This window comes from Saccostrea echinata, unplaced genomic scaffold (genome assembly GCF_033153115.1).
Source record: "Saccostrea echinata isolate AGI-Se365-2 ecotype Australia unplaced genomic scaffold, CSIRO_AGI_Sech_v1 ptg000025l, whole genome shotgun sequence".
NCBI classification, from domain to species: domain Eukaryota; kingdom Metazoa; phylum Mollusca; class Bivalvia; order Ostreida; family Ostreidae; genus Saccostrea; species Saccostrea echinata.
Window position 1 is genome coordinate 18,300,841 of NW_026889774.1, and position 21,699 is coordinate 18,322,539.

The 21,699-nt window shown below is 33.6% G+C and overlaps 1 protein-coding gene and 1 long non-coding RNA gene across 3 annotated transcripts in view; both read left to right on the plus strand.

The window, feature by feature from the left end:
- LOC133192086 (uncharacterized) overlaps nt 1-21,699 on the plus strand; it is a 427,629-nt gene that overhangs the window by 284,186 nt on the left and 121,744 nt on the right. The gene's annotated exons all lie outside the window — the stretch shown is intronic.
- LOC133192069 (anaphase-promoting complex subunit 2-like) lies at nt 831-20,048 on the plus strand. The gene is made up of 12 exons (XM_061327913.1): nt 831-913; nt 3,441-3,885; nt 11,329-11,434; nt 12,100-12,232; nt 13,377-13,659; nt 14,251-14,368; nt 15,413-15,585; nt 15,862-16,148; nt 17,313-17,475; nt 18,764-18,859; nt 19,118-19,347; nt 19,814-20,048. The coding sequence occupies exons 1-12, from the start codon at nt 833-835 to the stop codon at nt 20,027-20,029; spliced, it is 2,331 nt and encodes a 776-aa protein (XP_061183897.1). The 5' UTR covers nt 831-832; the 3' UTR covers nt 20,030-20,048.

A 21,699-nucleotide genomic window follows, 5' to 3' on the forward strand; every position in this document is an offset into this window, starting at 1 on the left:
TGAATTTCTCTCTCTCTCTCTCCATTTTCTAAATTTTGCCTTGTATCAAACAAATTAAAGTACATATATGCACTAATTAAAATAAGTTTTTCTAGAATGAATATGACAAATCTCAAGTGACCTCCTTTTGAATGACATGTAAGTATAATGCCGTGCAGTTGAGTCTTGGCATCTCAAGATTTTTACTTGGTTTTGGTTTTTTGTCTATTGTAGTCAAATATCTGGATTAATTATTATTATTAAAATTATTTACGAATGAATAATGTAAACAAGTGAAATTGAAAGCTTTTTGTTAAGATGCTCTGCAATATTCATGAATTTAACTCAATCCCATACATCGAAAATAATTTAGAAAAGTTGATTCAAAACAAAAGGGGTATGGTGCATTTTCGATCTTGTACCTCAGTGCAGTGCAATGTACATGTATCTAAATATTCTTGCAAAAGTGCATTGACAGTAACCATAGCAAAATTGTTTATGTACAGAAGTCTAAGAAGTCGGTAAGACCTCTAGCGCTTTGCATTGATCAGCTGTTGATATCGGTGAACAGTTACTGGTTGCGTTATGATTAGAGTTCAGTTCTCAAAACAGTTTCTTTTCAAAGACTGCAACAATGACCTTGTATTAACTTCTTCACAAGATAAAGAAATCGAGAACATTTTTGGTGTGTGTATAGTTTTTATCTGCATTGTTTTCCAATTATTATTATGTATTTATATAAAATATATGGTATATAATGGTAGATATTAGAGACTAATTTTGCAATGATTGTGGTTGTACAAACCCGGAATTCGCTAGGTCGTCTTTCATTTTTGTTTATACACAATCCATCATGGCGGTAAAAATCAACACCGAAGGTGTCAGCAAAGCTTGGATAGTCGTTACTGAAGTGTTATCACCGAGTATTGGCAATGTAAGTAAATAATACAATTAAATTAGTTTATAAAGGATGAAAAGAAGGAACATTTCCTGGTGGAATTACTTGTGGATCGGTAGCCAGGTACTTTATAAACCACAGGAGTTCGCAGTTTTATCAACGGTCATACTAAAACAGCTCCAGTACAATCAGTACCCTTGAGTGCCCAGTAGTCTGCTCTTAAACACCCAATTTTACGTTAACGCCCCCAAAATTTACTAAATTCGAGATCAATAATATACCGAATGTCAATCATTCAAAAAACAATAGCTTCTGATTTGATTGGCAGGCCAGCTACTTGTGCTACCTGATATTCTGAGTTTGCATGTTTCGGAAACAATTTCCTGGTCACGCGTAAAACGCTTTCATGTACCGCATGGTCGCTTTGTATGTATACACTCTGGTAAAAAAAAAAGAAATCAAATAGCTATATAATATTGTTTGGTAATTATACCATGTATACATGATTAATTTATATTTCAAAAAATAATTGAGAGTAGATAATTAAACATTGACTTTATGATTTATATTTTCAATCTCCATTGTTGTTCGGTACTTGTAAGCGATATGATGTCCAAGACAATTCAACTAGAACCTCCGTTCTAGAACTTTTTCTAGAACTTTTAGAAGTTTTTCGTTGAAGAAAAACTATAGCGGATATTTGAGGTTTTATTTTAAATTGTAATTTGGAAGTGTCATTCTATCATTAGCAAAAATTGTTATTAAAGACAAACAGATCATAAAATACAAATCAATCTGCACCATTCGGTGGAAGAAATGTTACAATCATTGTTCGAATTTCCTCTAACGTATATATTCATATATTGAAAACGATGAAGATAATGAACAGTAATTGATCTTTTTTTTAAAAAAAAGTCCACAAACAATATAAATCTGTGAACAGGGCATAAAAACATAGACCCCGGAAATTGTAGTGGAGAATACTTTGGACACGATTGTTGGCTGGAAAAATAAATAATATTTTGGGTATGGCACATGTCAGATTGTCCACACGATAAATGAAATCTCTTTATTTCAATATTTACACTTATTGAATGATGATTTCTTTTACTGACGATTAAAAATATTGACATGATTGCTTTGTAGTTTTCACTCTTGATTTTATTAGTCCCCTACCAGCGAAACTGGAGGGGACTATAGGTTTCCTCTGAGTCTGTCCGTCCGTCTGTCTGTCTGTCCGTCTGTCCCTCTGTCTGTCTGTCAGTCTGTCCCGTTTGGTTTTCCGCACTTTTCTTCTAAACGCTTGCAGGTATTGAGCTGATTATTGGTATGTGAGTGTATCTTGATGAGTTACAGATCAAGTTTGCTTTTCGTTCCGCTTCAATGATTTTTGACGGAATTACGACCTTCTCAATTTTTCAGGGTTTTCCACTAGGGCTGGGACGATATATCGAGATATCGATAATATCGATTCAATGTGAGGATGATACGCATATCGATACGTATGAAGAAATATCGACATATCGACCAAAAAATTCTGACTTGTGTTTTTCTTTGTTTACTTAATATTTTGGGTTTAATATATAAAATAAATATGCTTAATATAAATATAAATATGAAATACATAATAATTAAGACCACTTGTGCAAAATAATTAAGTTTTACAGCAGATATGCAACTTCTTTGAATAAATTATTCTTATTTGTGAAGAAATGTTTTGTTCATTTCAATATAAAAAAAGAATTTATAACCAATTAAACATATCGTGATACATATCGTATCGTGGCTCAAATATCGGGATACGTATCGATATAGAAAAAGTTGTATCGTCCCAGCCCTATTTTCCACACTTTTTTTCTAAACTCTTGCAGATATTGAGCTGATTTTTGGTATGTGACTTTACCTTGATGTGTTATAGATCAAGTTTGCATTTCGTTCCGCTTCATTGATTTTTGACTGAATTATGACATTTTCAATTTTTAACGGAAACCAGATTACACTTGCCGGTAGGGGACTAGTATTGCTAATGCAATCACTTTTAATTTACAGAAAAAAAAGCAAAATTTAACACTATAGACTGTGGGCGAAGCCAGGATTTCATGTTTGTTAGCCTTGAGTTGTGACCTTGGATGAGTTTTTTGTCCCACTTGGTGTGGTAGTTTACAAAGTAAGCATGACTAATTTGTCCATGGTGGTGTCATTTACAACTGTCATGTTTCTTGTATAGATGCATGGTGCATCTAAGGATGAAAACTTCCAGACTTGCTTTGGATATTGGAACGGACTAAAATTTTCTTGATGTAGTAAACAGGTTAAAAATTTTTCAATCAGGTCTATTTCCAACTATAAGTCCTACTTAAATCAAACTTGCATGGATATTGATCTTGGGATGTACACTAACTAGAAAAAATATATGATGTGAGATTTGCATTTCTTATAGATCACATTTGTAGAGGTGAGCTTCGTAATCTTTGTTTACCTATGTTTAAGTTTGAACAAATTCTATAAATGGTATTGAGTAGATATTTATTGCATTCTTTCAATTTCTTTTATTTTAATGTAGAAGAGACCAAATGAGACTGAGTTTCATAATGCAGTTGACGTTATGTCCCAAAATGGCCTTGCCTACATAATTGAAGAATGGTTTGTGGAATGTCTACAGCAGCATCTAAGAAGAAATGTAGCACCGAAATTCTGGAATTTTTTTGATTTGGAACAATCAGAAATTTTACCCGAACAGTTGGGTAAAGCAGTGAATTACCTACATGAGATTACAATGGGATACTTACCTTGTATAGACAGACTTAACTCCATGTCTGTGATTGTTGAAAACAGAAAGCCATCTACAGTATTCAACACAAATAATTTGTCAGAGGCCTACATCCTTTTGATTAAGTCAATCATATTCTTTGTTTTGCCTGCCAAATTTTGCACTGCAGTGGAGATGTTTTATTCACAAGCTTTCAAAGTGTTTCACCATAGCACTTCTGAGGATGAGGAGGAACAAGGTACACGGAGTTATTTTTTTTTGCCCTCTGCCATGAAATGGCCAGGACATGTAGTGCTATCTCTTTCTGTCATTCTGTCATAGTTTACAGTCAAGGTAGCTCAGTTGGTAGAGCGCTCGCTCCGTGATCAGAAGGTCATGAGTTCAAATCTTGGCCGCGTCTGACCGAAGTCGATAAAAAATAGGTAGCAACTTATCCTTCCTCATGCGCTCGGCACTTTGAAGTGAAAGTGGTGGGTCCTTTGGACAGTCAGGGGCATGATGGAATCAAGTTATTTTTTAAAATAACTCTTTTAGGTTACTTCACTTATTTATTACTAAACAAAGAAATAACTCATTTGAGTTAATAGAATGCCTATCAATTTTGCCAAAAAACATCAATATTTTGAGTTTGCTGCTGATTTAAGATGATGTAAGGTAGAGAAAGTTGTAAATATATGTACTTCTTTTAATAGACTCAACAGACTTCATATCTCCTGAGCAGATAGGATGATATTTATCAAAATATCATGATATTTTTCAGGGAAAAATAATTCCATTTCATGAACATTTCAGAGGTCAATTACACAACTTCTGCCAATTTTGTCAACAGTGAGACTAATTTTCCTAAAATCCTTGGATATTACTGTACAATCTCTATGTCTTACATTTTTTGTGCAAAGCTGTAGATTTTTGTGCAAGAGTTTTAAAGTGAGGTTGGTTAAGGTTGAAATAACAGAAATAAGTTATGATTTGTTGAATTTCAACTCGTTAAGTCTTAAAGATAGATTAATTTTACTGTCATGAACCTTTTCCATTTACTTAATAACCCAAGTACAGCATGAATAAAGCTTTTCAGATACCAGTAGGTTTAAAATAATGAATAGTAAAGTATCAATAACTAGAATAAGTTACTGAAGAAAAGCATAATCAGGGAAAGATAACCCAAAATAATGACATTTAATAACTTAAACAAATTATTTTAAAAATAACTTGTTTCCATTATGCCCTTGACTGTTGGATGAGACCTTAAAAACCGAGGCCCCGTGTTACGGCAGGTGTTGGCACAATAAAGATCCCTCACTACTCAATGGCCCTGAGTGCCGAGTAAAGGTCTAAATTTGAAGCCCTTTAATGGTATATGGTGACGTCTCTAGATATGAGTGAAAAATTCTCGAATGGGAAGTGAAACAATATACAATCAATCAATCTGTCATAATTTGTTTCCGGACATTTGTTTGTTATGCTTATAGATAATGAGCTGATTTTTGGTATGATACTTAATGACTAACAGATCAAGTTTGAGTTTCCTGATGACCTATTTACTGTATGACCCTTAGACTTGGAAAAATTTTCAATATTTAAAGGTTTTCAGGACTTTTTCTGTGCTTGTTCATAAAGAACTGATTTTTTATGTTTCGGTTGATTATTATGACTTACGAATGAAATGTATGGAGATAACGAACATTATTCAAGCTTGAAAGTCCATTAAACAATACAGTTTTTTCAGCAGAGCAAACACGGACCTCTAAAACATCAGAATGGGATCAGGTGCCATGGAGGAGTGAGCATCCCCTGCCGACCGGTCACACCTGCCATGTGCTCTTTGTCATGTTTGGGAAAAAACGAAAAAAAAAACCGTCGACAATTCATTGTGTAAATAATGGCCTAACAATAAGCATGAAAAATGTCAGTCAGCATTTGACTTAAATGATAAATTTGTATTTGCTGACAAGGTCATTGTATCGACCATAGAACTTAAGAAATGACAACTTTAAACGAGACTGCTGAAATTCTTGTTTCATCAACTTGTTTGTCAATAACTTAACTCGTTTTAGAAATTCAATCAATCAAATTCAAATTTCGTAATGATTGACCTGTATTTACAAAAGTAATTACCTTTAGATTTTCAAAATTCCTAATAACTTGTATTTACTGTTTTGTTTTGTTTTGGTTTTTTTGTGCGGTGTGCGTAAACTTTTTAGAATATGGTTCATAACTCAAGAACCCCTTGGCCAGTGATTGTCAAATATGTCACAGGGTATCCTTGGCCCAAGGGCTCCCATTTGTACTAAAACTAGAGTTGTGAAATTTCTTTCGAAATTTTATGGTTATATTTAAATATTTTTAGGTCCTTATTGGCTTAGAATCATCAATCTTTGTCAGTTGATGCATCTTTGGTCCTCGGAGAATGTCAACCATAAAGTAGATCACAGTGACCTACTTTTGAAATTTTGGCAATATTTAAATATTTCGGGTACTAATTGGCTAAGAATCATCCAACTTTATCAGTTGATGCATCTTGGGTCCTCAGAATGTGTCATCTAAAAAGTAGGTCACAGTGTCTTATTTTTGGAATTCAAGGTAATATCTAAATATTTAAAATAATAGGAGTCTTAAATTCATCAAACTTTGTCAGTTGAGGCATTTTGGGGTCTCGGAGTATGTTTACCAAAAGTAGGTCACTGTGACCTACTTTTGGAATCTCATAATACCATGGCTATATCTGAATATTTAAGATAATAAGTGGCTTTGAATCATCACACTTTGTCAATTTATTCATCCTGGGTTCTCAGAGTGTTTTAACCAAAATGTAAGTCATGTTGACCTACTTTTGGAATTTTAAGGCTTTATCTAACTACATGTATACAGGATACTTAGAGGCTTCAAATAGAAGTGATAGGTTGTACAATTTATCAGAAAAGCAATTCAGGGACCTTGGGCCTCTTGCTTTTTTAAATTTTTTTTTGCTCTACTTGTAAATAATGAGCTTTGGTTTGTTTTTGTTTTTTGTTTTGAAGACTTACAGATAAAATATAAGTTTCATGATAGTTAACCTATTTTTACAAAAGTTACGGCTTTTAAAAATTTATTATTCACCATTTCTGGACCTTTTTAGTTCTTCTGAGCCAAAGGCTCAAAGAGTTAATGCTATGGCCATTTGTGCGGTGTGCGTAAACTGTATGTTGAAGATTAAAAATTCTTCAAGGTGTCACCCTGGGTCAAAGGGCGTGGTCTCAAGGTCACTTCAAAGTTAACCAAAATTTATATTTTATTAAAATGTTGATATTTTGCTTACTATAAGGACTAGGATCATCAAATCTTGTCAGTTGATGCATCTAAGGACCTCATATCATGTTGACTCAAAAGTAGGACATGGTGACCTACTTTTTAGGTCACCTGAGTCAGGTGACCTATTGCTATCTGTTTTCGTCTGTCATCGTCCGTCGTGCGTTAACATTTGAACATTTTCAGCTTCTTCTCTGGAACCACTGAACCATTTTCAACCAAATTTGGCATATAGCATCTATGGGTGAATGGGAGTAAAAATTGTGAAATTCATTACCCCTGCCCCCTGGGACCTGAGGAGTGGGGCTAAAACCACCAAAATTAATGCAATCTTTAAAAATCTTCTTCTTTACTCCTGGACATCAAGCAGTCAAACTATTGGCATGATAATAAGCATTGAGCCCTCTACCAAAATTGTGAAATTTATGTCTCCAGGGTCAGGGGTTCTGGTGTTAGGGTGGGGCTCTGTTGAATATATAGTGAAAATGCATTATTTCTTTAAAAATCTTCTCCTCTGCTCCTGGGTATTAAGCCAATGAACTAAGTACATAGTTATGATTAGAAAGAGTGCCTCTTCCAAAATTATGAAATTCATGACCCCAGGGTCAGGGATTCTGGTGTTAGGGTGGTGCTCTGTTGAATATATACTAAAAATGCATTATTTCTTTAAAAATCTTCTTCTCTAATCCAGTGCAAACAAACTGAATGCATAGTTATGATGAGTAAGGGTGCCTCTTCCTATATTGTGAATTTCATGGCCCCTGGGTCAGGGATTATGGTGTTAGGGTGGTGCTGTAATGATTACATAGTAAAATTGCAATAATTCTTTGACATTCTTCTCCTTTTCTCCTGGGTATTAAGCAGATGAACTAAGAATATAGTAATGATGAGTAAGGGTGCCTCTTCCAAAATTGTAAAATTCATGGCCCCAGGGTCAGGGGTTCTGGTGTTAAGGCAGGGCTCTGTTGAGTATATAGTGAAAGTACATTATTTCTTTGAAAATCTTCTTTGATCCGGGGTATTTAGCAAACAAACTGAATACATAGTTATGATGAGTAACGGTGCCTCTTCCAAAATTGTGAATTTCATGGCCCCTGGATCAGGGGTTCTGGTGTAAGGGCGGGGCTCTAATCAGGGTTCGAAATTCACTATATGCAACTCGCAAAATGCGAGTTAGAATTCCCAAATTGCGAGTTAAAAATTAGGTAACTCGCAAAAACTTGCGAGTTGATTTTTTTTTGCATTGAAACTGTAGCAAAATTATATAATATGATAGAACACAATGCTTTTGATTTAAATCAGTAATTTAGATAAAAGCCACACTGTAGTTGTATTTTGTGTATTGTACAGTAGTTACTTTTTCCTTAAGTTACATGTATTTAATTTATATAAATTTAACTTTATATGAAAATTGCGAGTAGTCTTATAAAATTGCGAGTTCACTTTCTTGGTACTCGCAATTATTTGCGAGTTGTAATTTTAGGGAGTTTCTAACCCTGTCTAATGATTACATAGTAAAAAATGCAATAATTCTTTGAAAATTTTCTCCTTTTCTCCTGGGTATTAAGCTGATGAAGTAAGAGTATAGTTATGATGAGTAAGGGTGCCTCTTTCAAAATTGTGAATTTTATGTGCACTGGGTCAAGGTTCTAGTGTTAGATCAGGGCTCAGGGCAAAGTTGATACATGTTACTCAGGTGACCTATAAGGCCTGTGGGCCTCTTGTTAAATTTTGCTGCCATTCTTTTCCAAAATGATTTAGAGGCATATTTTGAACAATTTAAGGCCTATGTTCATCAAACTTTGTCAGTCGATGTATCTTGGGTCCTTGGAGTACATTGACTAAAAAATAGGTCACCTTGTCCTACTTTTTGAATTTTATGGCTAATCTTTTTCAAAACAATTAAGGTCATTTATACAAATACTGAGAGGTTTAGAATCATTAGATCTTGTAAGGTGATGCATCTTGGGGCCATAAAACATATTTATTAAAAAGTAGATCACCATGACCTACTTTTTGAACTTTGCAGGCATTCAATTTCAAAGTGTTTTAGAGGCAAAATTTGGACGTTTTAAGGCCTATGATCATAAACTTAGTAAGTTGATGCATCTTGGGATCTCGAAATACGTCAACTGAAAAGTAGGTCACCATGACCTACTTCTCAATTTATATGACTATAATTAAATATTTGGGGTACTAATTGGCTTAGAATCATCAAACTTTGTCAGTTGATGAATCTTGGGTCTTTGGAGTAGGTCGACTGAAAAGTAGGTCACCGTGACCTACTTTTCAATTTATATGACTATAATTAAATATTTCGAGTACTAATTGGCTTAGAATTATCAAAATTTGTCAGTTGAGGCATTTTGGGTCCTTGGAGTACGACAACTGAAAAGTAGGTCACCATGACCTACTTTTGAAATTTTATGGCTCTGTTTAATATTTTCTGGTACTTTTTGGCTTAGAGTCATCAAACTTTGTCAGTTGATGCATCTTGGGTCCTTGGAGTAGGTTGACTGAAAAGTAGGTCACTCTGACCTACTTTTTAATTTATATGACTATAATTAAATATTTTTAGGTACTATTTAGTTTAGAATCATAAAACTTTGTCAGTTGATGCATCTTGGGTCTTTGGAGTACGACAACTGAAAAGTAGGTCACCCTGACCTACTTTTGAAATTATATGGCTCTATTTAATATTTTCAGGTACAATATGGCTTAGAATCATCAAAATTTGTCAGTTGATATATCTTGGGTCCTGGCAGTAGGTCGACTGAAAAGTAGGTCAATGTGACCTACTTTTCTATTTATATGACTATAATTAAATATTTTGGGTACTAATTGGCTAAGAATCATCAAACTTTGTCAGTGCATATTGGGTCCTCGAAGTATGTCATCTGAAAAGTAGGTCACTATGACCTACTTTTGAAATTTTATGGTTATAATTTTAAAAATATTTTAGGTATTTTAAAATTGGCTTAGAATCATCAAACTTAGTTGATGCATCTTGGGTCCTCCGAGAATGACAAGTGATAAGTAGGTCACCATGACCAACTCTCAGGTACTAATTGGCTTAGAATCATCTTGGGTTCTCAGAGTGTTTCATCTAAAATGTAGGTCATGATGACCTTCCTTTGGAATTTCAAGGGTTTATCTAAATATACAGGATACTTAGAGGCTTCAAATAGAAGTGATATGTTGTACAGTTTATCTGAAGAGTGATTCAAGGCCCTTGGTCCTATTGTTTATTACCTTGCTTGTAAGTGATAATCATTTCATGCACATAGTATGCTGTGGTATAAACAACTTATTCTAGAAAACAAAAGCAGCAGTATGATATTTTTGTGTGATTTCCACCCATTGTTATTTTCACACCCTTGGACTTTCATATATTTAAAGTTTGCTGTGAGTGGGAACATTCATGTCACCCTGACACATCTAGTTTATTACTGTTGTATTAGATATTATAAAAAAAAAACAACATAGCTATCTAAAGTTTACATTTCATTTTGTAAGTTTTATTAGACTGGAATTGCTTTGTCTCTGTCAATAGTTATAATGTAATTGGTTCCCAACCAGTGAATCTGGAAGGGACTCTAATATAGGTTTCCTTCTTGTCTGTCCCTCTGCCCATTTGTCCAACTTGGTTTTCTGCATTTTTTTCCACCTGCTTGCAGATATTGAGCTGGTTTTTGGTAAGGGAGTCTACTTTGAGAAGTTACAGATCAAAATTTCATTTTGTTCTACTTTGACAAGTTTTGATGGAATTAGGGGCATTTTAATTTTTACGGGGAAACAGATTACACTTGCTATGCAATACTTTCAGAATGCTTGTATTTCCATGTTTTTAAGGCAATGACAAATATGGACAGGTGAATTTTGAAAAGTGAGTGTTTTTTTTTTTATTATAAAGTGGTAAAAAAGAAAATTGTCAACAATGGAGGGTTTACAAAAGTTATTGGCTTTTTTATTTTATACTGTACTTTACAAATTATTTGAAGTTGAATCATGGAATATTATATTAGCATTGTGCATGTATAGGTAAAAATATACTAGGTTTACATCTTTCTGGTCTGGGTTAAAATTTGGATCCAATTAATGCTTGTCAAACCCAGCATGTAAGACACCTCAGAAGTATATAACTAAGAAAATTCAGTTTTACACTCTCTCCAGAGCTTTATTACATCGGGGTAATTCTGACAAAGTCATTAAGAATATCATCAGTGGTTTAAAATGTTTAAGGTACGTGTTTTGATATGGAGAATGCTTATAATAAACACTCTTCAGAGTTTATTACATGTCAGGAGTAATTTTGACAAAGTCATAAAGAATATCAATGTTTGAAATGTTTAAGATGTTTTGATATGGAGAATGAATGAAGCTGAGTAAATTACAGATGTTATAGATGAGGAAGAAGAGGAATGTAAGGGCTGTGATAAAGAACAAGAAGATTGTGTGTGTAAAGACATTCTGGATAATTTCCATACCATCAACAGGCAACTGTAAGTACTTGTAGTATATGTAGCTTGACTACACCAAGTATGTGTATTGGAACATGCCTCAACCAGGTTTTGAAGATCAACATTCCCATCTTAAACCCTAACATAAATATCTAAAGAGGTTCAGTTGCTTCAATATCCCTCCTCCCAATTTTGAAGGTCATGTGATCAAATAATTATGTGAAGCATTTATTAGGTTAAGAAATATTAAGTACCAGTAAATTAGGGAATAACTATCTTCTAATTTGGTATTTGCGACAGTTAATGCTGATTTAACGGTCGCAAACTGAGTTTACCGGCGACACATAAGCGGAGCAGGTAAAACAGATGTTTGCGACTGTTAAATCAGCATTAACAGTCGCAAATACCAAGTAAGAAGATAGTTATTCCCATTCTAATGCAATTTATGCCTTTTGTTTCATGTTTACTTATTTTGTTGAGTTTTGTTATATGAAATACACCACGGAGTGTTGTGTTTTTGCGTCGCTCTGTTATGACATCACAATCAAAAGCTTTCACTCTCGTTAATGCTCGTTTAACTGCCTCAAGCATCATTGCATTAGCCAGTCAAAATTCATTTTACAAAACAATTGCATTAGGATGGAAATTATCTGAGATGGGAAGATTGTTTTTGCATTTCTTTCAGATTAATGTTTAATGTTTTGCAGTGATGACATTGGAATTTTGGAGAGAGTATCGGGTATGGCTGTTACCTCCATTGTACATGAGCGGATAAAGAATCACATTGAAAACACTTGTAAAGGCAATTTTGAAACCTCATACCTAAAAAATCTGGAAGAGGTTAGTAAATGAGACACACTTTATGAGATTAAGAAGAAAGTGCTATTAAGTGTACACAATATTGTTAAATATTTCCATTTCTATTTGTTTTCTCTGTGATAACTCTTTGAAAGTTAGTTGAGTTGATTTCTTGATCATTCTAACGGAATGTAAATTTCGCCAAGCGAAAGATCAGGAGCTAAGAAGGCTTAATATGCATATATTTCCATTTCTATTTGTTCTCTCTGTGATAACTCTTTGAAAGTTAGCGGAGTTGATTTCTTGATAATTCTACCAGAATGTAAATTTCGCCAAGCGAAAGGTCAGGAGCTAAGGAGGCCTAACATGCATGTAATTCTCGTGCAGCTGTCTTTGTGTTTGACGTCAGTGGGCGAGGACTATTGAAATTGACATGGGAGGCCTCGTGTAATTTAAATCTATTAGATTACATTTTTTAAATCTGAATTTACAATTTTATTTCACAATGAAATGGAAATATAAGGAATCACTTTCTAGTTTGTTGGGTTCGCCCATTATGCATAAATTATCCCATGTTTCCAACTATCGTTGATGTCCCTGGCATACCCAACAAACTAGACAGTGATTCCTTAAGTAATTCTCGTGCGGCTGTCTGACGCTAAGGAGGCCTAATATGCATGTAATTCTCATGCGGCTGTCTTTGTGTTTGACGTCAGTGGGTGGGGACTATTGACATTGACATGTGAGGCCTTGTGTAATTTAAATTTATTAGACAGTATTAGTCTACATTTTTAAAATCTAAATTTACAATTTTATTTCACAAAGAAATGGAAATATAAGGAATCACTGTCTAGTTAGTAGAGTATGCCAGGGACATCAATGATAGTTGGAAACGTGGGATAATTTATGCATAACGGGCTTCGCCCATTGTGCAAATTATCCCACGTTTCCAACTATCGTTGATGCCCTGGCATACATAACTAACTAGACAGAGATTCCTTAAGAATTTCTTGGAATATAAAGTTTGTAAAGGAAATATACATGTATTGTTATCAAAATTGAGTTCTTAAATGTTGTTGAAATCAGTAAACGGTACTTATTCTCATATTCTGGAAAGAAAACTGTCATTTAAAAATTTTCATTGTGAAAGTATGTCATGGTATATTAGAGCTGCTTATTTCTACAGTGGTTGGATAGTAAAGTATTGGGGTGGCTGACCCTGGTGTACTCTGGAAACTGCAGAAACACCTACTCAGATTGTATTGAGGGATTTAAAGGGAGACTTCTGCACTTTCTGTACGAGACTTTTGCTAGAACTCACATTGATCAGCTGTTTAACATTATTATTGAGTTCCCTGAGTCTGAGCCTGCTATTCTGGATTTGAAGGTCTGCTTAGAGAAGACAGACCTGAGAGGGACACTGGTCTCTTCTCTTAAGACTGCGCTAGAGACTCGACTTTTACATCCAGGTTTGGACTCTTTATGTATGAACTGTGTGTGTATTATCATTAATCCTTCATGGTAGTCTTACAACAGATAATGTGATCAGTTTACCTCTATGGATGAATTGAGAAATTGAAATACTAAAAAATCAACATGATAAGATCATACATATTGGTGTGTTATGGTGTCAAGCTTTAGTTTGATGAGCATCTAGTTTTTATTTTTGTGAATACAGGTAAAATGCTAGGTGTCATTAGGTCAGGTAAACACATAAACAACTTCACAGAAAAACTTGTTACATACATGTGCAAAGATACCAACTAAATGAATAGATATAGATTAGAAACATATTCAAGATTTACATGACTGATTACTGATTGTTGATTTATGTTCAATAAAATGGATGGAACAATTAAATAATATGCTGTAGATTTCTTCCCTACTCAATGAGTCTATATTTTCTTTAAACAATAAAAATCCAAGTATCACTAGAGAATGGTAGGTTCATTGCATACAGTTTTTGCTGATTTGATTGAGTAAGCAGAAGTCCCTTCATTACAAACATAGATTCACTTTACAGATGATTTACTTAATTCATTGCACAAATTGTTTTTCAGGTGTAAATACATCAGACATTTTGACAGCATACATAGCTGCTATTCGAGCACTCCGAATATTGGATCCAGTCGGAGTTATTCTTGAACTTGTCTGTGACCCAGTCAGGAAGTATTTAAGGTATTTTATTACCCGTTCATAATTCCAATATGCAATTTATAAGTGAAAAATAAATTTTTTTCAAAATTTTTTACCCCCTATCCAAACACACAGAAATGAAGATTGAATTTTTTTAAATTTGACATGAAAAAATATGTACCTTTTGAACTAGTGCACTTGGTATTTTTAGACTTATTTGTCAAAGTTAATCAAAGTTGAAAAAAGTGGCCTTTTTTTTTCTAAGAAAAAGAAGAGTGAAATTCTTGTTTGGACATGTAACTTTGAAACCAAGAAACTTTAGAATATCATACTTAACTGCCTTAGAATAAGGCAGTTCTTGCTTGTGATCAGAGGTGTGTCTTGACCCTGTAACAAGGTCATTTGGACAAGGTCAAAGTCACAGGATACAAAGACTTTAATTATTAAATCATTCTTCTTGCCACAACTTTAAAATGGTGAAACATTGGAAGCTTTGTCTTAACTTTGAGAAGTTTATACAATGCATAGAGGCAGTTTGTGACCAGGAAGAGGTGTAACAGTCCTGCACAAAGGTCATTCCAGCTAGATCAAATTATGGAATTAATTTACTTTAATATCATTCTTGGCCTGAGGTTTGATATCGATAATAAATTTCGTCTTAATCCCGAGCAAAGGTCATTCAGACAAGATCAAGGTCACAGGGTTGAGAATGTCAAATTTTGAAGGTTTGGGAAATGTTAGATTCTAAATGTCAGACTTTATATTAGAGGAGCATCTGAAGTTCATACTTGACACAAAGTTTTGTTGTGACCAATGAGTCTGTTGCGATTCCCAGCCATGGTTATTAGAATAAAGCCTCACAGTTCAGCTTTTTTAGTCCATGACATTTTAAAGTGTGGACTTTAAAAGGTCACACTTTCATACTCAACAGGTTGGTTTCTAACTACAGGTGTTACAACCTTTCTCCAATTATATTTCAGCAAGATTCAAGTCACAGGAATTTGAAGTATATATAGGGGGATGATGGGGTTAGTCCATTAGGGCAGTACTCGTTAAAGTTCATTGTGTATTGAATCCAATATGTAGGTCTAGGGATGACACTGTCCGACAGATTGTATCAAACCTGACAGATGATGGCAGTAATGAGTTACTGGAAGAACTTCAGAAAGGTCAGCCTTTGCTGGATGATGGCTGCAGTAGTGATGATGAGCTGGAGGATTGGGAGAATTGGATGCCAGATCCTGTTGATGCTGATCCAAGTAAGCCAGATTCATACCAAGAAAATTACTGTAGAAGCATTGGGATAAAAATTCATAAATTTGAGATCTAAAATGGTGTCCTGGGGATTTAATTTCTTTGTTTCAAAAGTAACCATATTCCATCCATATAAAAATTTCATGTGGGGTTTGATTTCATTGATAAATGAAATCAATAAAATTTAACCCCCAATGAATCTTTCTGCTTTTGCAGTAATTCATCTGTTTCAATGACAGTGCATAATTTTTGCCTAGACATTTTTAATATTTTTTTTATAGGAAGCACATCAAAGAGCCGCAGGGCATCTGATATTATCAGTATGTTGGTCAACATTTATGGAAGCAAAGAACTCTTTGTGCAAGAATATCGAACACTGTTGGCAGATCGAATATTGACCCAGTTTAACTATGAAATAGTGAAAGAAATTCGTTATCTAGAACTTCTGAAATTAAGATTTGGAGAATCCCAGCTTCATTATTGTGAGGTCATGTTAAAGGATGTGGCTGATTCTAAAAGACTTAACTCCAGGATAATGGATGAGAGGAGGAAATCTGCCGAGAGAGAGGTAGAGTAATGTTATGATGAATGCAGTTGATAAGAGGTGTGCATATTTACAGTGTTCAGATATTGCAATATGAAAGTTCACAATAATATGATATTGTGACGTGTCAACAGCATTATGTCCCTTTGAGAATTTTTCACTCATGTTGGTATGCCACTAATATTGCTGGTGAAAGGCTGATAATCATGTTTAAATCTGTACTTGGGCTAATGACCATTGAGAAATTAGACTTTCAAATTTTACTTTAGTTAAAGTGATCTATGATTATTGTTTATGAAGAAGCAGAAAAACATAACAAATGGTCATTAACATGTTAATATATATAGCAGATAAGAAGGAACCAAACACTCATCAAAGTAACTAAAGAAGGAATAAATATTAAACATGAATCCAATGGACTGCAATATTATCCCTATTTGAATCTCTGTGATAACTGGCTCTGCTGTTGATTATTGTTTGTAGACCCCTGTTTTTGTTTTTTGTTTAATGTATATACACATATTCTGTGATTTTACATGGAAGTACTGGTTTGACTGCATATAACTGTTTCGATATCTGAATCTTGGAGTTTTGTCCAAGGAAAAAAATCATTCCTCAATGCATCTACAAAATTGAGTGTACATACATATATAAAGTAAGAATCTTGGAGACTCTTTTTGCACCTGGTGGTACTGGATATCAAATATCTCTCTTTGATAATGACAGAATATTTCTGATTGTTCTCCGCACACACAAAATGATGAATGTTGTGGAATTATTAAAATATTTAATGTTATGAATATATATACTTAACTTTTTAGTTTGATGGATAGATAGGACAGACGAGAGAATTATTATATGTCATACATCCATAGATCATTGCACCCAACCGATAAAATTCTGAAAGCGAGGGACCAAAATTCTCTGAATTGGATTGGTGGAAAACTTTATAAATATACATACAGCTATACAATACTTTGACTATTCACCTGTAGAATTTCACCCTTCAAACTCTAATTATACATTTATTATTATATAATGTGTTCATACAATGCATTTTTACTATTTGTTGTAAGTGGTTGAAACTTATCAGTAAATATATCTATGAACTGTGCATTCTATTGCATTATTGGTCCTCTCTATTTACAGTCTCAAAAACTTATTAGTATGAACTCTGTTCTGTTTCAGGAGATTGAAGTGAACTCTATGGTGCTCTCTGCTCAGTTTTGGCCTGCCTTCAGAGAAGAAAAGATCAAGCTTCCAGAAGTCATGCAGAAATCACTGGAGGAATACACCAAGAAATTTGAGGCCCTTAAAGGAAACAGAACATTAAATTGGAAGCCTCATCTAGGTACAGTCACACCTGTTTCAAGAGGCCACTCTTGTATATGAGTATATGAATTCTCAAAAACATAAGTTCCACAATTTCAACACATTTATCATATTAAAAAGTTTTAAAAAAATCAAATGTAACTCATTTTTGTGTCACCTGCAGAGCAAAGCGACACTTAGGGATCACTTTACCCAGCATCTGTCTGTCTGTCCATCCCTTGTCCATCTGTCACCCCATATATCTATTGTGAGAAGTATGAATTTGATATTTTGCACATACATGTATATTACTTGGCACTATGGCCTTTGTATAATACCATGCTTACCGATCTAGTGGCCCTTGACCTTTGACCTACTTTGCAAAAATACTCTGTACAGTTGATTTAACTTGTGTCTTTTTGATTTTGAGAGGCAAGGTTTTGATAATTTGCATTTATATCACATGTTTATGAGCTCAAGACCAAAAACTTAAGCTTATTGTACAATTTTGCAAAATTCATGATTCTGTTAAAAACATGCTTGCATAAAACTATCTTTATAAATTCTTTTTTAAAAGATTAAACCAATAAATATTATTTAAACAAGAAAGTTATTCGCGAAATACCATTTTGGTCTTAGTGGTAAGTTCTTTTGTAAAACGCGGGCCAAGATCAGTATACCAAAAGGATCATTGTAGACTGACAATTGCAGTATAGACAGACTGAAATCTCTTATGGAGGATAGTTGGAGGTACTTAAATATTCCAAGTCAAAGAAAGTTGCAACTCTTGCCGATATTTCTCACATGCAAATAAAAGTTGGTTAATAGTATTGGACTGCTTAGTAAATAAGGATGTTTGATTATTAAGTATATAGAAGAGATTTGAGTGTTTAGTGAATAAAATTCTCAGAATACAAAATATTTTGATTGGGTGGATGGTTTTTTTTTTTTTAAAAAAAATATCATCAAATGAAGGTTAAATGACGGTTAGATAGAGTGTCCGAAGGAGTGTTTACTTGGAATGGTTTTTAACTCCTGATCCTGTTGTAGATTCATTGTCAAAATAATTTTTTATCACATGTTTTATTAAAGGACCTATTGATGGAGGCTTACATTTCTGAATACTGTTGTGTAAGTGCTTGTTGTAAATGTGTATACTGGTACATGTTTTGTGAGATATTACTTAGCAGATGAGTTTTACAGAGCTGCCAACCCGTACAACTTTGGTGTAAGGCTTAACTTTGAGTGTCTAAAATATGCCTTACAATTTCTCTATTTGTTCTTGCGATTTTTGTTTTTAAACCTTAATTTTTATTCTTTAATTTTAGGTTTGGTGAATATTGATGTGGAACTGAAAGACCGTACACTGAATTTCAACGTTTCCCCCGTGCATGCTGCAATAATTATTCAGTTCCAGTCACAAGGTATGGTACAATGTGACTATCTTAGGAATTGTGTAGATATGTATTGAGCAGGGAAAAAATTGTGATCCTAATGTAATAAGAGAATATTTATTATCTTTAACTGCATCAGTCAAGTTGCTGCAGTTTTGTAAAAATATGTGTAAATTTCAACACTGTTTAATCTTAGAAGTGTTGGAGACAGATTAATAGTTACTACTATAATGAATACTTTAACCTTAAACAAGATCATAATTTACCAGGAATTTATTACCATTACAGAAACCTGGACTGTGGAAGAGCTGAGCAATGTCCTCCAAATGCCAGCCACAGCTCTGAGGAGGAAGATTGCTTACTGGCAAACCCAGGGTCTCCTCCGAGAGGAGGTCACAGATAAATTTGTCCTGGTGGAGGAGCACAAAGGGAGAGCTCACGACGTGATTGTAACAGACGATGATGAGGCTGAATCTGCAATGGCTTCTGCCCAGACACAGAGAGAGGAGGAGCTCCAGGTATTATTTTTAGGAGAAGATATCAGCATGGATACTTCTTTATTTTTACATATGTAATGTGTGAAAAGTGATTCTTTATGATTTATTTTAGTTAGGTCTTTCCACCTTTCTGTGGAAACATGGCACCAACTGCAACATGATTCTTAACCTTTGAACTTGAAAATTTGGTGAAGGTCAAAGGTCAAGGTCACTTTAATTTCTTTAAATTTTTTTTTTTGCAACCTTTTAAGCCATTTCTTGTTTCTTTTCATGAAATTTATCTGTCTATATATATATATATATATATATATATATATATATATATATATATATATATATATATATATATAAAATAATAAATTTAAAGATGGTGGAAAGACCTCTGATTGTTCTTTGAACAATTGGTCTACTAGTTCTGATTGAGATTGTATTTTACCTGCCTAACTACTTTACCTTTACCACTACATGTATTCATCTCTGATTTCAGGTATTCTGGTCCTATATTGTGGGTATGTTAACAAACTTGGAGAGTCTGACAATAGATAGAATCCACAGTATCTTGAGAATGTTTGCCATGCAAGGACCATCGGTTGTGGAATGTAGCATTCCGGAACTTAAACATTTTCTAGACTCAAAAGTCAGAGATCAAAAGTTGTTATTTTCAGGAGGGGTGTATCGGCTGCCTAAACCTGATATGTTATGAATAAATATTACAACCTGTATGGAAATTGTTGTTATGTATATTTTTAGCTCACCAGGACCAAAGACTTTGATTGGAAAGAGTCTAGTGCTTGTCTTCTGGAAAATTTCATATTTTCCAACTTCTTCTCCAGCACCACCTACCACTAAGCAATACTTTATATCACGATTACCTAAGGTAGTACAAAACACCCATAAAATCTTTTTTAACTCATTTCTTACAAAGTACAGGGTGTTTCAGAAAACATGCAACCATTTACTTTCCTAAGTTTATTTATATGCAAACATGAACATATGAGAATTTTATATAAAATTATGCTAAAAAGGCTAAAGTTTTTATTAATAACAAAAATTTAGAAAAAAATAAAAAACCATTTGAATTAATTATAGCGTCATATTTGACATCACTGAAAAAAACAGATAATTTTATTCTTAATGTGGAATTTAGTACCGGTAAAAAAAATTAGCATTCGTCAGAGGAGTTCTGATACTGCTTTATTAGAGCATGTCACCAGTTCCTGTGATTAGGATGCAGAATGCAATAAAACTTATTAATAGTAATATAAAGTGGAAGTTGTATAAATCTGTAAAAAATTTTTAGCTAATGGAAGAGTTAATGCATGTTCAAAGAAATTTGAAGAAAAAAATTAAGGAAAAAGACAATTAGAACACATGAAAACATTTAGAATGTTACAAAAGAGGCACTGTTCCAGAGACTCGCATGAAATCCTTTTTTAAAATAACTGAGTTTGGGAAAAAAGTCAAGTGTAGATCAGATGCTGAAATATGTTTTGAATCTTAAACCTTGGACTTGTTAGAACAAATGTTTGGAGGACCATTCAACTCTTTCAAATCCATTTTAATTGGGTCTCCACACTCACCTGACTTAACACCCCTTGACTTTTATCTGTGGGGATATTTAAAGGTCGAAGTTTTTAAAATACACCCTCAAAAACAAATGAACTCAAAATGGTTTGAAAAATGAGACCTGATTCATTACCAAGAGACTCTCTGCAATAGTAATGAGAGCTTTCTTGCATCGAATAGATTTATTCATTTAGCAAAAATGACAACATTTAGAACATATTTTGTAACTAAGTGAAATTTTACAAGTTTCTTTTTTCTTTTGTAATTCATTATCTATTTGCCATATTAACTTTATTTTCAAAAGTATAAATTTTGAAATTGTGACTTTTAATTTGATATGTTGGTGCATGGTATTGGTTGAAACACCAGTAAAATTTAATCAATCAAAATGATTGCATGTTTTCTGAAACACCCTGTATATGAGAAAAAAGAATAATATGGCTATACATGTAATATCACTAATCAATGATCTTTGTAAGGAAATTAATAAGCAGTGACATGTTTTTTGCTGTATTTTGTTAAAAAAATTAGAGACATCCTATATATTTGCCACTTGGGGGCCTACATTTTAGAATGTGTCTAATGTGTCTGTCATTAAATGCAAAGTAACTTTTGATCCATGAATAGTAGAGGGCTGATATTTGGAAATGTATATAAGGAGTCTCTATTCTTTATGTACAATGAAGGTCAAGGTCATATTAAGAGGTCAAAGGTCAAATATTGTGATGTCATCTACTGAAATTTTTAAGTTTTTTGCCATGAATTTTTTAATTGCCAAAATATCTGAAACCACTTGTTCAATTTTCT

Bases quoted from the DNA above. Each gene is read 5' to 3' on its own strand.
- LOC133192069 (XM_061327913.1), top strand. From the start codon at position 833: ATGGCGGTAAAAATCAACACCGAAGGTGTCAGCAAAGCTTGGATAGTC. The intron at 16,149-17,312 runs GTAGAGTAATGT...GTTCTGTTTCAG, and splicing joins GGAAATCTGCCGAGAGAGAG to GAGATTGAAGTGAACTCTAT. The intron at 17,476-18,763 runs GTACAGTCACAC...CTTTAATTTTAG, and splicing joins AAATTGGAAGCCTCATCTAG to GTTTGGTGAATATTGATGTG.